General features: G+C 39.7%; 4 protein-coding genes across 4 annotated transcripts in view; 2 read left to right on the top strand and 2 right to left on the bottom strand.

Annotated features, from left to right (window-relative positions):
- The window catches only part of LOC310943323 (claudin-4-like), a gene marked incomplete at its 3' end in the record, with an annotated part of 222,219 nt that overhangs the window by 129,576 nt on the left and 79,955 nt on the right, over positions 1–12,688 (bottom strand). The window lies entirely within an intron of this gene.
- Positions 1,627–7,106, top strand: LOC310944702 (calpain-1 catalytic subunit-like; the record flags this gene model as incomplete). Its single annotated transcript, XM_083910509.1, has 16 exons — positions 1,627–1,866; positions 2,306–2,387; positions 2,483–2,598; positions 2,683–2,816; positions 3,202–3,394; positions 3,488–3,562; positions 3,935–4,020; positions 4,243–4,314; positions 4,551–4,708; positions 4,804–4,958; positions 5,063–5,074; positions 5,191–5,393; positions 5,481–5,544; positions 6,723–6,779; positions 6,876–6,933; positions 7,039–7,106. The coding sequence occupies 16 exons, from the start codon at positions 1,627–1,629 to the stop codon at positions 7,104–7,106; spliced, it is 1,773 nt and encodes a 590-aa protein (XP_083766635.1).
- LOC310943303 (calpain small subunit 1-like) lies at positions 7,201–9,387 on the top strand. Its single transcript, XM_083908845.1, has 5 exons — positions 7,201–7,263; positions 7,357–7,435; positions 7,549–7,662; positions 8,950–9,002; positions 9,117–9,387. The coding sequence occupies exons 1-5, from the start codon at positions 7,249–7,251 to the stop codon at positions 9,135–9,137; spliced, it is 282 nt and encodes a 93-aa protein (XP_083764971.1). The 5' UTR covers positions 7,201–7,248; the 3' UTR covers positions 9,138–9,387.
- nsrp1 (nuclear speckle splicing regulatory protein 1) lies at positions 9,519–12,275 on the bottom strand (the record flags this gene model as incomplete). The annotated part of the gene is made up of 7 exons (XM_083908718.1): positions 9,519–10,570; positions 10,667–10,769; positions 10,862–11,069; positions 11,200–11,325; positions 11,415–11,471; positions 11,548–11,638; positions 12,256–12,275. The coding sequence occupies 7 exons, from the start codon at positions 12,273–12,275 to the stop codon at positions 9,829–9,831; spliced, it is 1,347 nt and encodes a 448-aa protein (XP_083764844.1). The 3' UTR covers positions 9,519–9,828.

The raw sequence follows: 12,688 nt of genomic DNA, 5'->3' as shown, positions 1-12,688 counted from the left end.
TAAACGGGTCAAAATTGCTGCAGTGCAGAGAACCATTAGAATCTGTGTTACAGTTGACATTTACTTCAATAAAGTCCCTGCCAAGTGTAAGAACTAGTTTTTTTTTTTTTTATGTTAGTGTGCACCACACTTTCACACTCTTACTTCTCAAATTTCATGCAAATCGGTTCAACTGTTTTAAGTGCCCTGCGAACCATAAGCAATGTTATACTTGAAGAGCAAGTTGGACATGTTAAGTGTAATTCCTGACTGCTCCCTTGTCTCTGTTCAAAGCAAACATGGACAGCCTCTGTAATTAAAGCATGTTCTCCTGGGTGGAGACAGTGTCTGTTGTTCATGGTGTCCCTGGTGTCTGTCCTCACTGGTGTCCGTCTGTGTGCTGAAACTTAAGATACAAATTCATTTATTTTGTGTGTAAGAATTGTGTTATTCTTTTCCTTTCTGATATACAGACAAACAATGTCGATGCTTCTTTTAATCAGAATTTATTTAGATTCTAAATCAAGCATTCCTTTCTAAATGTAAGCATGCCTGTAAAAGTCCACTGTTTAAAATCACGCCAAACTTCCATTTGGCAGAAACTGAAGATAAAACCATGTTGCAACACGCAGCTTCACCCAAAATACGTTACATGCCGTTGATAATTGTGAGTCAGCTGAGCAGAAGGGGAAAAACCAGTCGGTCTAGGCGATTCACATTTAGGGTGTTGACTTGACTAGACAAAAGAAGACTTACTAAAGATTTTGACGAGTACAAATGCGTGTGTGTGTTTGTACTTGATATATACACATATACTACACAGTATATGCAACATTTCCCACGGAGGATTTGCATGTCTGAGGTATTAACTACCTGAAGTTGACATGTTGCAATAGCTTCCCGTGGAACCTGAAGACCTGAAATTAGAGGAACAAAACGCAGACTAGGTGGACACCGGCTGTAGCAGAAATGTGTTGTAGTAAATAAGTCATGAAATAAACTATTTTCAGGACTCTTTGAGAAAAGGGTTTGTGACAACAGTGCACAGATATGACTTGACGTTATGAAACAGCCAAACCCCCGTGCAGATCAAATTACATGCAGCGTTTACAGCTAAGTAGTATTTAAAACACAAACTACATTACACTGGATTTCTCCAAAGTTTTAAAAAACTGAAATAAGAAAACTGGAACACGCACCAGCCATTTTAAATTAAAGTAAGGTAAATTTTTATTGCCATTTGCTCCACCATTTATAATACTAATAATAATGATGATGATGTTTGCATTGTATTAATATTGCACACACTACAATTGAAGAAACAAATCTCAAAGTCTCACATGGTAAGAACTATAGAAACACAGCAAAAACACATCAAGAGTTCATATATAAGCGACTGTATGAAACACGAAAACCCTTTTTGCCCTCGAGCAGAATGACATTATAGACGTTTTCTTTACATTCCTGGGAGGAGGGTCTGCCTCCAGGTTTAAGTAGAGTAGCGTGTGAGTATATATTAGACGTCGCAGCAGACACAGAGTCGGTTGGTTGCAGCAGTCACAGGTGTTTGTCTCCACTCTCCCCTCCTCCTCCTCACTGATCTTCTGTTTCTACCTCTGCAGTCTCTGCCCGAAGCTTCTCGCCACCATGTCTGCGTCCGGTGAAAACACGGCCCTCGTCAACATGTCTTGCCAAGAGGGCAGCGAGGGCAGCGCTTCCAACCCTGTCAAATACAACAACCAGGACTTCCCGCAGCTGAAGAGTTTCCATCTGGAAAAGGAGTGGCTGTTTGTGGACCCCACCTTCCCACCAAACAGCTGCTCTCTGGGAGATCTGCCTTACCTTAACGACCGGCAGGAGGACAATGTGTTGTGGCTTCGTCCAGCTGTATGTATATTTTCCTCTCATTTCTATAATACGGTAACATCATCATTACATGTACAGTTCTTCATTCTGCAGTCAGCATTCCCTCTAATGCAGGCATGGCGTTGTGTTATTTGCGGATTTTAAGAATAAAAAGTCTTAATATTACGAGAAAAAAGTTGCAATATTAAGAGAATAAAGTTGAAATATTAAAAAAGTCATAATATTACAAAAAAAAGTATAATATTTCACGAATGAAGTCGTAGTATTACGCCAATAAAGTTGAAATATTGAAAAAGTGATAATATCATGAGCAAAAGTATATTACGGGAATACATTTGCAGTATTATGAGAATAAAGCCATGATATTAGTCTTCAGTTTAGCCCTAATACTCTAAATTTCTGTCTTGTTTAGATTTATTCCCTCATGTTGTTGTTGTTGTTGTTGTTGTTGTTTGTCCAGGACTTAATGAAAAGACAGAACAAAACCATTGAGCCAACTTTCTGTATGGATGAGACCATTGACTTCGGTCAAGGAGGCATAGGTAAGTAAGAAATTCTGCTTTTGTGTGTTTGAAATTGTGAAGTATGTGCCAGTGCTTGATTGCTTTTTTTTTGTTGTTACTTTGCCTTTTGCCAGGTAATTGCTGGTTTCTGGCTACGCTCTCCTCTCTGACCTTTAGTAGAGACCTGATGGTGCAAGTTGTGCCAATGAACCAGTCCTTTGTGGATTATGCAGGGATCTTTCACTTCAGGGTAAATATTTTGTCTTTGTCAAGAGTTAAAACTATGCATATATGCTTCAGTCAACTAACCCACTGTACATCCTGTCTGTGTCAGTTCTGGAGGTTTGGCAAGTGGGTGGATGTCGTCATCGATGACTTCCTGCCGACGATGAACAACGAGTTGCTCTCTGTGTTCAGCAGAGGAGGACAGGATTTCTGGGTTCCTCTGCTGGAAAAAGCATATGCAAAGTATGTGATTAATGCACTCACCTTAATCATAATCGCCTAATCCTATGAAAACTAGTTTTCACGATAATGAGAATGAAGCACAGCCTTTTGCAGCACAGTCTTGATCTACCCACGATGATCAAGACATGCGTACTATGTCTTGATCAACTTTCCTGTTCAATTGTATTTCCTCTACTCATTATTGCATAAGACCACAATATAAACCAAGCATTTAATCGCACATTTTGGCGAAAATCCATTTTGGCATTACTTTATTGGGTTTTCATTTCTTTATCAGCAGAAAAAACGATATCGGAACAAACAGATATTACATTAATAGGATAATATCGGGCCAATACTTTCAGTGGGCATCCCCAATTACTAGCCTTTTTGTTTTGTTTCTCAGGGTGTGTGGTTCATATGCCGACATGAGCGCTGGGATGCCGTCAGACGTCTGCAAGGACTTCACTGCAGGAGTGAGCATGTATTATTCGCTCAGAGGGTCCCTCTATGAGTACCGTGAAGAGCTGCTTTGGCTCGCGCTGACAAGAGCCACCAGTGGCTTGTCGATGATTTGCTGTGGGACTCCTCCTAAAGTGGTGAGAGAAGAAGAACAACAAGAGAAAAGAAAGGAAGGGTCTGTCTTTTCACACATGATTTACTGTTGTTTTTGTTGTTGTTGTCGTTTTCAGGGTGATTTGGAGAACATTGTAAGCGACAACGGACTGGTGGCTGGACATGCTTACGCTGTCACAGCTGTCACTGAGGTACAACGCAACTGTTCATATATTACAAACTCAGTTGGGCTGCACTTTCAAACCAAGAAATTTAGCTGGGCTCGACATTTCCTGCAGCCAGTAAGCAGCAAGTGATGACAACATTTAAAACGTGCATTAAGAACAATAATAAAAGAACTAGCAATAAAAGTATTTTGGTTGTAGTGCACAGCTGTCATCTCTGGTGCATAAAATCAAAAAGGTGCACAATATTAACATTTGTTTCTCTTTGAAATAAGACAAACATATTATGTCATATACGACCAGCAAACATCTCAAAGTGCCTCGAACAGAATACAAAAGAACAAACAATACTTTTGAGTGTTTCTCGTCTCATTTGTCAATTTCTCATTTGATGATAAGGTCCAGCATCTTGACTCCAAAGTGAGACTGGTGCGACTCTTTAACCCCTGGGGCAAACTGGAGTGGAACGGAAAGTGGAGCGACAAGTATGTGATTTATGCATATTTATATATATATATATATATATATATTTAAATATATATATATATATATATATATATATATATATATATATATATATATATATATATATATATATATATATATATATATATATATATATTTAATAGTTGCTTTGTGCATCAGCTGAAGATGAGTGATAAATCTTTTCAGTTTCAGTGTCAAACTGTCCTCTGTCCTCTGCTCAGGTCAGACCTGTGGAACGGTGTGAGTGCCGACGATCAACAAAAGCGTTTAAGTGGCAATGATGGAGAATTCTGGTAAATTATCTGAACTAAACATTTGTACAAGCTATTTTTTTGGCATAACAACACAGTTTGGACATTGCTGTCTGGCTCCCATCGTGTTCTCCTGCACAATTACACAACTGATTGTGTTATGGTTTTATTCTTTGAAGATGAAATGTGAACATTCAGTAGAACCACGAGCCATTAAGTTGTTTCTAGACTGCAGTGTATATCGCCGGTTTTGAGTTTCTGGTGTTTCACTGTGTCAGGATGGCGTTAGAGGACCTCTATCACTTTTTCGGCATGATGTGGATAGCTTCTGAGAAACCCAACTTCATCGATGGTGATGTTTCCTGCCAGTGGAAATCTATGACGTATGAAGGCAGCTGGGTGGTAGGGAAGTCTGCAGGCGGCGACATGTCTGAAGGTGGATCATTCTTTTATTATTTGAAGCAAAAAGCACATGGTCAACAATAACCCGTCTCTAAAGGTGTCCTATGCATTGTTCATTTTCTCTCGTAGTGAGCTTTGAGACAAATCCTCAGTATCGCATCCAGGTGGCGACCATTAACGAGATGCAGCCAGGAGACAAAAACATGATAGTGTCACTGATGCAGAAACCTCAAGTGAAACGCTGCAGAACTCGCTTCTACCCGATGGCATTCGCCATCGTGAAGGTCTGCATTCTGACAATCAAAGTGCAATTATTCATGAAAGAAGAATTTTTAAATGGCTTTGAATCTGTATCGTAACATATTTCTTCCTATTTTACATTCAACAGATCCCACCTGGGGTAAGCGCACACACAAGAACATGCACAAATGACTCACATATATATACATCACAATGGCAAACTCAACAAATAGGGATTCTTCAAATGAGCTTTATTCTGCATGATTCTAACCCCAGACACCAGAGGGAAGACTGGAGCTCCCCTTCTTTTACGAAAACAGCAGAGTGAAGAGGTCAGAGTATTACTCCCATAGCAGAGAACTGGTTGAGATGCACATTGTGGAGCCTGGAGAGTACGTGATCATCCCCTACACCAGGAATGCCTACATGGATGCAGACTTTGTTCTCACAGTCTACACCAAGGCTGAGATTAAGATCAGGTAAAGAGATACTGTGATATTCCTTTACCGTGTCCATGTGTGTTATTGTGTCCATGTATGTCATATGTATCCATTCTCTAAACACAGTGTCCATCAGAAGCATCTCGAACAAGATCAGTCAGTTCAATCAGTTCAATCAGTTCAATCCAAGGTATGAAGGAAAATATTTTAATAATGTACAGCATGCATCGGCAAGTAAATGTGGTGGAGGGCTTATTTTTTAATTGTGCAATTAAATGCTTTGGCCAAAAAATTGTATCTTCATCAGGCAAAAGTGCCTTCAAACGTCAGAAACAAAAAGTATTATTATTATTATTATATTTTTATTTTTTCAACCCAAACATTTAGTGAAGATAAGCAATTAATTTAAGATCAGATTTGTTAACTGATCGTGAGAGTTATAAAACATGAGCAAATAAGTTTGGGAGTGGAGACCAGGGAGAGCACGGGCCCTCTTATGATTGGTCACGTTCAGTGTGGCCACACCCACAAAGAGCTTCTTGCGTTTAATTGACGGCTATCACGACAAGACGTCCAGAGCTGAGAGAGCAAATCAGGTAAAGTGAGCCTGAAGTAAAGCGTTTGTAATGTTCATAAAAATGGCTCTGACTCCCAAGTAAACAATTGTGCAGATGAGAACTCATATTGAAGCATATAATTGATGTTAGATTTCACGGTAGGAACAAAAAAGTTCCGTCCGTCTTCGTGTGTGGCACCTGAGACGACCTATCTCTCCTGCTACACTTTCAACAGTGTTGCTGTTGTACTGATACTCTCTTTATTAATATACGTATATAGATTATGTACTAATATAGACAGTATACGAGCAACGGATGGTTTTCAGTCATGTTATTTATTCCCATCTCCCAGTCTCTTTCTGATCGTGCGTCTCATAATACCTTCCCCAACATTGGTTCCTAGTCATTACAGTAACAGGTGTTACTTATTTACATTTATTTAATAATTTAATAAAACTAAAATATATGCTTCTATGTGCGAGCGCACAGCTCGCTGCTGTCTAAAATAATCGTGGTTGTTTAATACTTTTTATATAAATGTGACGCCATAATAACATTACTGTGAGTTAAAGAGAGAAAAGGAACTCTGTAGACTGCAGTGTTTAGTATTTTTCTATTTACTTAAAAATCACCAAACCCTTCCTAATTTGTCAGGAGTGGTGAAAATGTATTTTAAAGGGCATACACTTGGGCACGATTAGCTACACCCCTTAAACTACAGCAGCCCCAGGACTGAGTTTAAGGTATCAAAGCCGTAAATCCAACAGGAAGAAGACAATTTCACATCTTACATCTACTTTTCTGTTTCAAGATTTCCGACATCAAAGATGTGGATTCCAGTCTCTTGTTCAGATGCTATGCAGATCAGGTGTGATATTATGTATCTGCTTTCATATGTTTGAGTATTTCCTGATGCGTAGAGATCATTCAGAGTTTTATATTATATTTCTGTCTCTGTTGTCAGAATCAGGAGCTGGATACCGCTCGGCTCCAGAAGCTCCTCAATGACAAATTCCCTCATGGTCAGTTCAGTTTATTCATTTGTTGTGAAACATAATTCATTAATCATTTTTCAACCATGTCAATTAGCTGTGAAGATGTAATTTCTTGCTTTTTTTTATTCCTAGGGACCACAGATGGCTTTAGTTCGGACGTTTGCAGGGGCATAAGCTCTCTGGTGGATGTATCCTTATAGACAAAAAAGTTTTGCTTGGGTCGAAATAAAATAACATTAGCGCTTGTTTTTCATCTGTTGATTGAGACATTCTTAACCACGCACTAAGGACGACTTCAAGCCAACAACAAATCTCTCCGAGTTCACAGCCTTGTGGAAGAAGATGTTTGAATTCAAGGTAATGCGAGGGTCTGTCAGTTTCACACAAAAAGTGTTAAATGCAAAAAAATAACCATCATAGTTTCTAAATGAAGGTCAATTGTATTTGCAGAGAATTTACCAGACCTTTGATATGAATCTGAACGGAGCCCTGTCCAACTATGAGCTCAAAAAGGCCGTCGACGCTGCAGGTAACCCACTTTATTAATGCTTTTAAATCTGTGGCAAATAAAGGCCAGAAACCCGAGGTCAATTATTATTATTTTTATTTACATTTGTAGCTTTCTCCTTGTGTCTCTATCAGGAATAGACGTGGACAATATCACGGCCAAGCGTCTGATGTCTCGGTATTCAGACAACTCGGCTACCTCTTTGAGGAACTTCATCATTCTCATGATTCGCCTGGAAAAGAAATCAAGTGAGAGATGAGACATCAATCGCATCACTTGTAAACCACACAAGTCTTTTAGTGGGCTTTTATTTGTTGGGGGTGCGGCAGAAGACCTTGGTTTAACTGTCTAACGAGTTTCAGGTTGAGGTAGTTAAAATGTGATAAATATTTTTTATTATTTATTCCTCACCTTCCTCACCTTTCCTCACCTCCCCATTCCTCACCTTCTCTGATGCTGAAAAACTCGTCCACGCCCTGATCTCCTCCAGGCTTGATTACTGTAACAGCCTGCTCATCGGTATACCCAACAAACACCTTCAGAAACTTCAATTCATTCAGAACTGTGCTGCCCGAACTCTGATGAAAACCCGCAAATACGACCACATCACCCCCATTCTTCAGAACCTACACTGGCTTCCCATAACCTCAAGAATCCAATACAAAATCGCCCTCATCACCCACCTTTGCATCTACAGCAACGCCCCACAATACCTCAAAGACCTCCTTACCCCTCACTCATCCACCCGTAACCTCCGGTCCCAAAGTACCAACCTCCTCCATCAGCCCCGCACACGACTCCGCACCATGGGAGACCGAGCCTTCTGCTCCACTGCCCCCCACATCTGGAACTCCCTCCCTGAACACCTACGACAACCCCAGTCTGTCGATGCCTTTAAAAAAGGGCTTAAAACATTTCTTTTCGAACAGGCTTTCCTAGGTCGTTCCTAGATGTTTTTATTTTCTTTTCTGCACTTTCTTCTCCTCCTTTAGCTATTCTTTCTTCTGCTGATTTTAATCGTGTCTGATTTTAATCGTGTCTGATTTTAATCGTGTCTGATTTTTCTCTTAGTCTTTTGTTTATTTTGTTTTTTGGTTTCTGTAGCACTTTGAGATAACTTTATGAAAAGTGCTTTACAAATAAAATTTATTATATGAGGTTTGGCTTGGCACACTGTAACTGTAAAAGAGAGTTAGAGGTGTATGCTCATATAACTATTCCTATTTGATAGAATTTCTGCTGTAGCATTTTTATATATTATTTGATAATTTTAAGAATTTACTACTACACCCACATTTTTCTAAAGCATTTAAGAGATAGGGCATTCAATCCTATCAAAGGCCTTTTCAGCACTAATGCTAAAAGCTGTATCTGAAATGTATTTGTTAAAATGAATTATGTTTAAAACTCTCCTTACATTGTGGAACCCCTTCCTTCCCATTATAAATCAACTCTGGTCTTTATTAATAATTTTTGGTAAAATTGCAACATTTTGCAGTTTATTGTTTTTTAATAGCATTTTAATTTCTTTACAGGCCTTTTCAAGAAGAAAGCCGTTGACGGAAAGATCGAAATGACCTGGGAAGAGGTGACTTTTTTCTTTTCTCAATTCCTTGAAACTAAAAAAAATATTGCTGCAATATACATTAAAAAAAACTGTAGTTGGTAGCCCATTCATATACCTTTTGTTGTTTTGTTTCAGTGGTCCAACGCCACCGTCTAGAGCTAAATCTCTGCTCGACACAAAAGCACATGAAACAAGCCACAGAAGATTCCAGCAGATTATTTCTACAAGAATAAATGTTTTCCTGCACTGAACATGCAAAGCCAAAACCTGTTTCTGTAATCAAAGACGTGACCTTCTCAATTATAGTCTGCAGAACGAGAACAGGAAGCAGATGAAGAAACCAGAAATGGCTTTTATTTTACAACATCATCACCAACTACAAGATTAGTATTGTTCTCGTCATCAAAGAAATTGTGCAGCTAAAGTCTAATATTGCTTATTCCTCTGCACTTCTGTTGTTCATGGCTAAATAAAACACATCAATAAGCCACACTGTTGCACTGGGTGACACATTATTTTATTGACAAAAAAAAGTGAGTACGCTGTGTAGTTAATCAGGAGTCAATTTCACTTTAATCACATAATTAAAGCAGTCTTTAATTTTTTCATTATTTACTTCCAACTGAGGAACATTAACCAAAAACTACAGTACGCTGCAGTGTCTGGAGTTAGTAGGACTTAAATGGGTAAACAGCAGGGGACGTTTACAGAAAGTATCCCAGTCTTTTGTTTGCTTTAATGGAATTCAGTAAGGAACAAAAAGACAACTATAAAATAACTTTAGCTTTGTCTTAATGAAGATGAGGGCTTCTGCAGGTCAGAGATGCTTGCGCTGTCCTCAACAACTCTAGTCCTCCTCCTTTTCTATATAACTCTTACTGGCCGAGCGCGCCATCTGTCTGGCCATGAACCTCTCTTTCGCTGAGCTCACGGTCTGATCTGTGCTGCGCTTTGCAAACTTGTTCACCTTTTCCTCTTTCTCCTCTCCCTGCACTTCCGCTTCTTCATTTGTTTGCGGTTCTTTTTCTTCCTTGATCACCACCTTCTCCTTTTCCGCAGCCTTCTCTGCTTCCCTAGTTTCATCCTTCCGCTCATCCTCAACTGGATTCCTTCTCTTTTCCCTTTCCCCGTTCTTATCCCGTGCTCTGTCTTTGGGGCTCCTTGTCCTTTTCCCATGCCGGTCTTCCTTCTCCGTTTCCCCCCGCCCTCTACTTCTGTCCTCATCTCTACCTCTGTCTTTCCTCCTATCCCTGTCATCTTTTCTTCCCCCATGTCTGTCCTCCCTTTCCCTTGCCCTGTTTCTGTCCCTGTCTCTATCTCTGTCCCTCTCTCTGTCTCTATGGCTCTTCTTGTGTCTGTCTCTGTCCCTCTCTCGTTCCTTCTCCTTATCTTCACTTCCCGATGAAGGCGACCTCTGTCTGTATTGCCGTTTTGAGTGGTTTGATCCAGCCCCAGTCTTGCTGAACCCAGACTTCTGTTCATGTCCTTCTTCACTATCGCTGCATGAACTTGCGGCATTGTCCTGGGATGGAGGCGAGGCAGCAGCCGAGGTCCTCTCTGTGTCTTTTGAGACATTTGAGGGTTGAGGTCTGTATGAGAAGGCACAAAGAGATTAAATTAAAAGCCCAGAATATTTTCTTTGCTTGCGACAATGGATGAGCCAGTAATGTGAGGCGATGACTGACTTGTTTGCTGAGCGATCTGGCAACTCCTCCTCTCCTACGGTCTGATTCAACAGGTGTCGGTAGAAGCCGCTCAGGTCTTTTTGTTTCCTCACATCCAAAGCAGCTGAGCAAAACAAGCACAATTAACATTTTGTTTGCACGATTGACATTTTGCCAGCAGTGTAATCTTATTCATAATGAAGTTATCAGTCTGACCTTCAATCGCTGCCTCCCTCTTCTCTTTTTCTTGTTCCTCTTTCATCTCCAATAGTTTTTGCTTGTAGGCGGATGTGACATAAGCGTCTTTATCTGCAAACTTCTCTCCCTCTGCCTCTCTTTCCTTCTGGATGCTCCTTTCTTCCCTTCGGTCTTGCTCTTTCTTTCGTTCCTCGACTGCTTTCATTAACTGGTGGATATACTTTGGCTGTAAGAAAGAGGAGGACCATTTTATGTTAATTTGGATGTTTTTTCTTCAGCAGACGAGTGCATGCTAGCCATGGAAAGTCTTCATGGACAGAGACAGCTATACAATTGTTTAACATAAAAGAGATTACCCTCTTGTCAGTGCCTCCCAGGACTTTTTTGTTGTCACTTCTTTGTTTTTGAATGGTATCATAGACGGCATCATATTCGTACACAGAGCTGTCCTCTTCCAGGGCCTTCTGCATCTGCAAATGTGTCTTAAGAGAAAGAATGACAAGCAAAATACTGATTATACTCATGTAAAAAAAGAAAAATTGGAGTCAAGTTTCATCAATGATGCATTTACCTGCTTCATTGTCTTCTTTTTGATAGCTTCTCTCTGCAGACTCTCCCCAACTGTTGTCTAAGAAACAAGACATTTTCAGTATAGGACAAAAAAAGAAAACGTCAAATCCAAACATTTCCAAACATGAACCCACCTCCTCGTCTGAATCATCGCCGAACACTGAGTGTTTCTGCAGGTTTCCTGCCTTTAACGTTCCTCTCTTCTGTGGCAAGATCAGCCCATACCTGTGGACAATCAAACATAGCTCCTGTCAAAATATGAGGGTCTGTTGATCGAAAACTTCGTGTCTGCTTTCTTTTACCTATCTAGTGTAACCCCTTTCATTTCACTGTCTGTAGCTGAATAATGGCTGAAGCTGTAATAGCAGATTAGACATGCTGTTCTCCAAGAGAAAGACTATTTCTAATGCGGCCCAAGTGAGTTTGTTATTGAATAGTCCTGGTCATAGGTGACTTCCTGCAGATAACGCGTCCTGCACCAAAGAACCACACAACGTACCGATCTTACGGTAAAGAATATAAATTACCTTTATTTATTTATTTAACGACCGACGTCATGTAATAACGTCATACAGTCGTATATGGACAATTAGAGAATCTTAAAGCCTAAAACGACCGACACCGTATCTTAGCATGTCGTTTACTAGCTAACAGGAGCAGCGAAGGGTGAAGAAGAGATGTTTTTTTTTTTTTTACTAACAACCCCGAGCTTTAACGAAAACACTGCTACATCTCACACATTCCCACAACACAAGTACATTAAAAACCACCACCGATCAAAACATTGTTTTATTAGTCAAGCCACATACTCTCAATGTAGCGTTAGCATGTTTGCTACTTACTGTTTTGAAGGGGCCGCCATCTTTCTCTGACGACTGAATTGGCAACGGCAGATTCGACACAGTCGTTTGTTACCGGGTAAATATCTACGATGATTGTGGCTACAGTTGAATAATGACCTGAATATGAAAATCATTCTTAATCGACTGTCCAATTTTATAACGTTTAAATGTGTTTGTTTAGTCGTGTTTTTTGTCAGTATGTTACGAATGTGCGGGCTTACATTGAAAGAGAATCTCACTTCGCTGTCCAATATTTCGTAGAAATTAACTAAAATGCCAGCCTATAAAGTATTTAAACATGTAATTACGAATTGCTTTCTTAATAATTAAAATAATTATTATCATAAATAAATAATTAAATAAACAAATAAATAAAAAATCACAGTGCGCCTGTCATGATTACGTTGACCAGTAGATGGCGACATGCTCCAAA

The sequence above is a fragment of the Microchirus variegatus genome (genome assembly GCF_963457635.1).
Source record: "Microchirus variegatus genome assembly, chromosome: 2".
Classification (NCBI taxonomy): Eukaryota; Metazoa; Chordata; class Actinopteri; order Pleuronectiformes; family Soleidae; genus Microchirus; species Microchirus variegatus.
The sequence above is the reverse complement of the archived record's forward strand: the minus strand, read 5'-3'. Positions and strand labels throughout refer to the sequence as shown.

What these genes read in the sequence shown, in the direction of transcription:
- LOC310943303 (XM_083908845.1), top strand. An exon ending in AAAGGCCGTCGACGCTGCAG is followed by an intron (nt 7,436 to 7,548) that starts GTAACCCACTTT and finishes TGTCTCTATCAG; the next exon opens with GAATAGACGTGGACAATATC. An exon ending in TCGAAATGACCTGGGAAGAG is followed by an intron (nt 9,003 to 9,116) that starts GTGACTTTTTTC and finishes GTTTTGTTTCAG; the next exon opens with TGGTCCAACGCCACCGTCTA.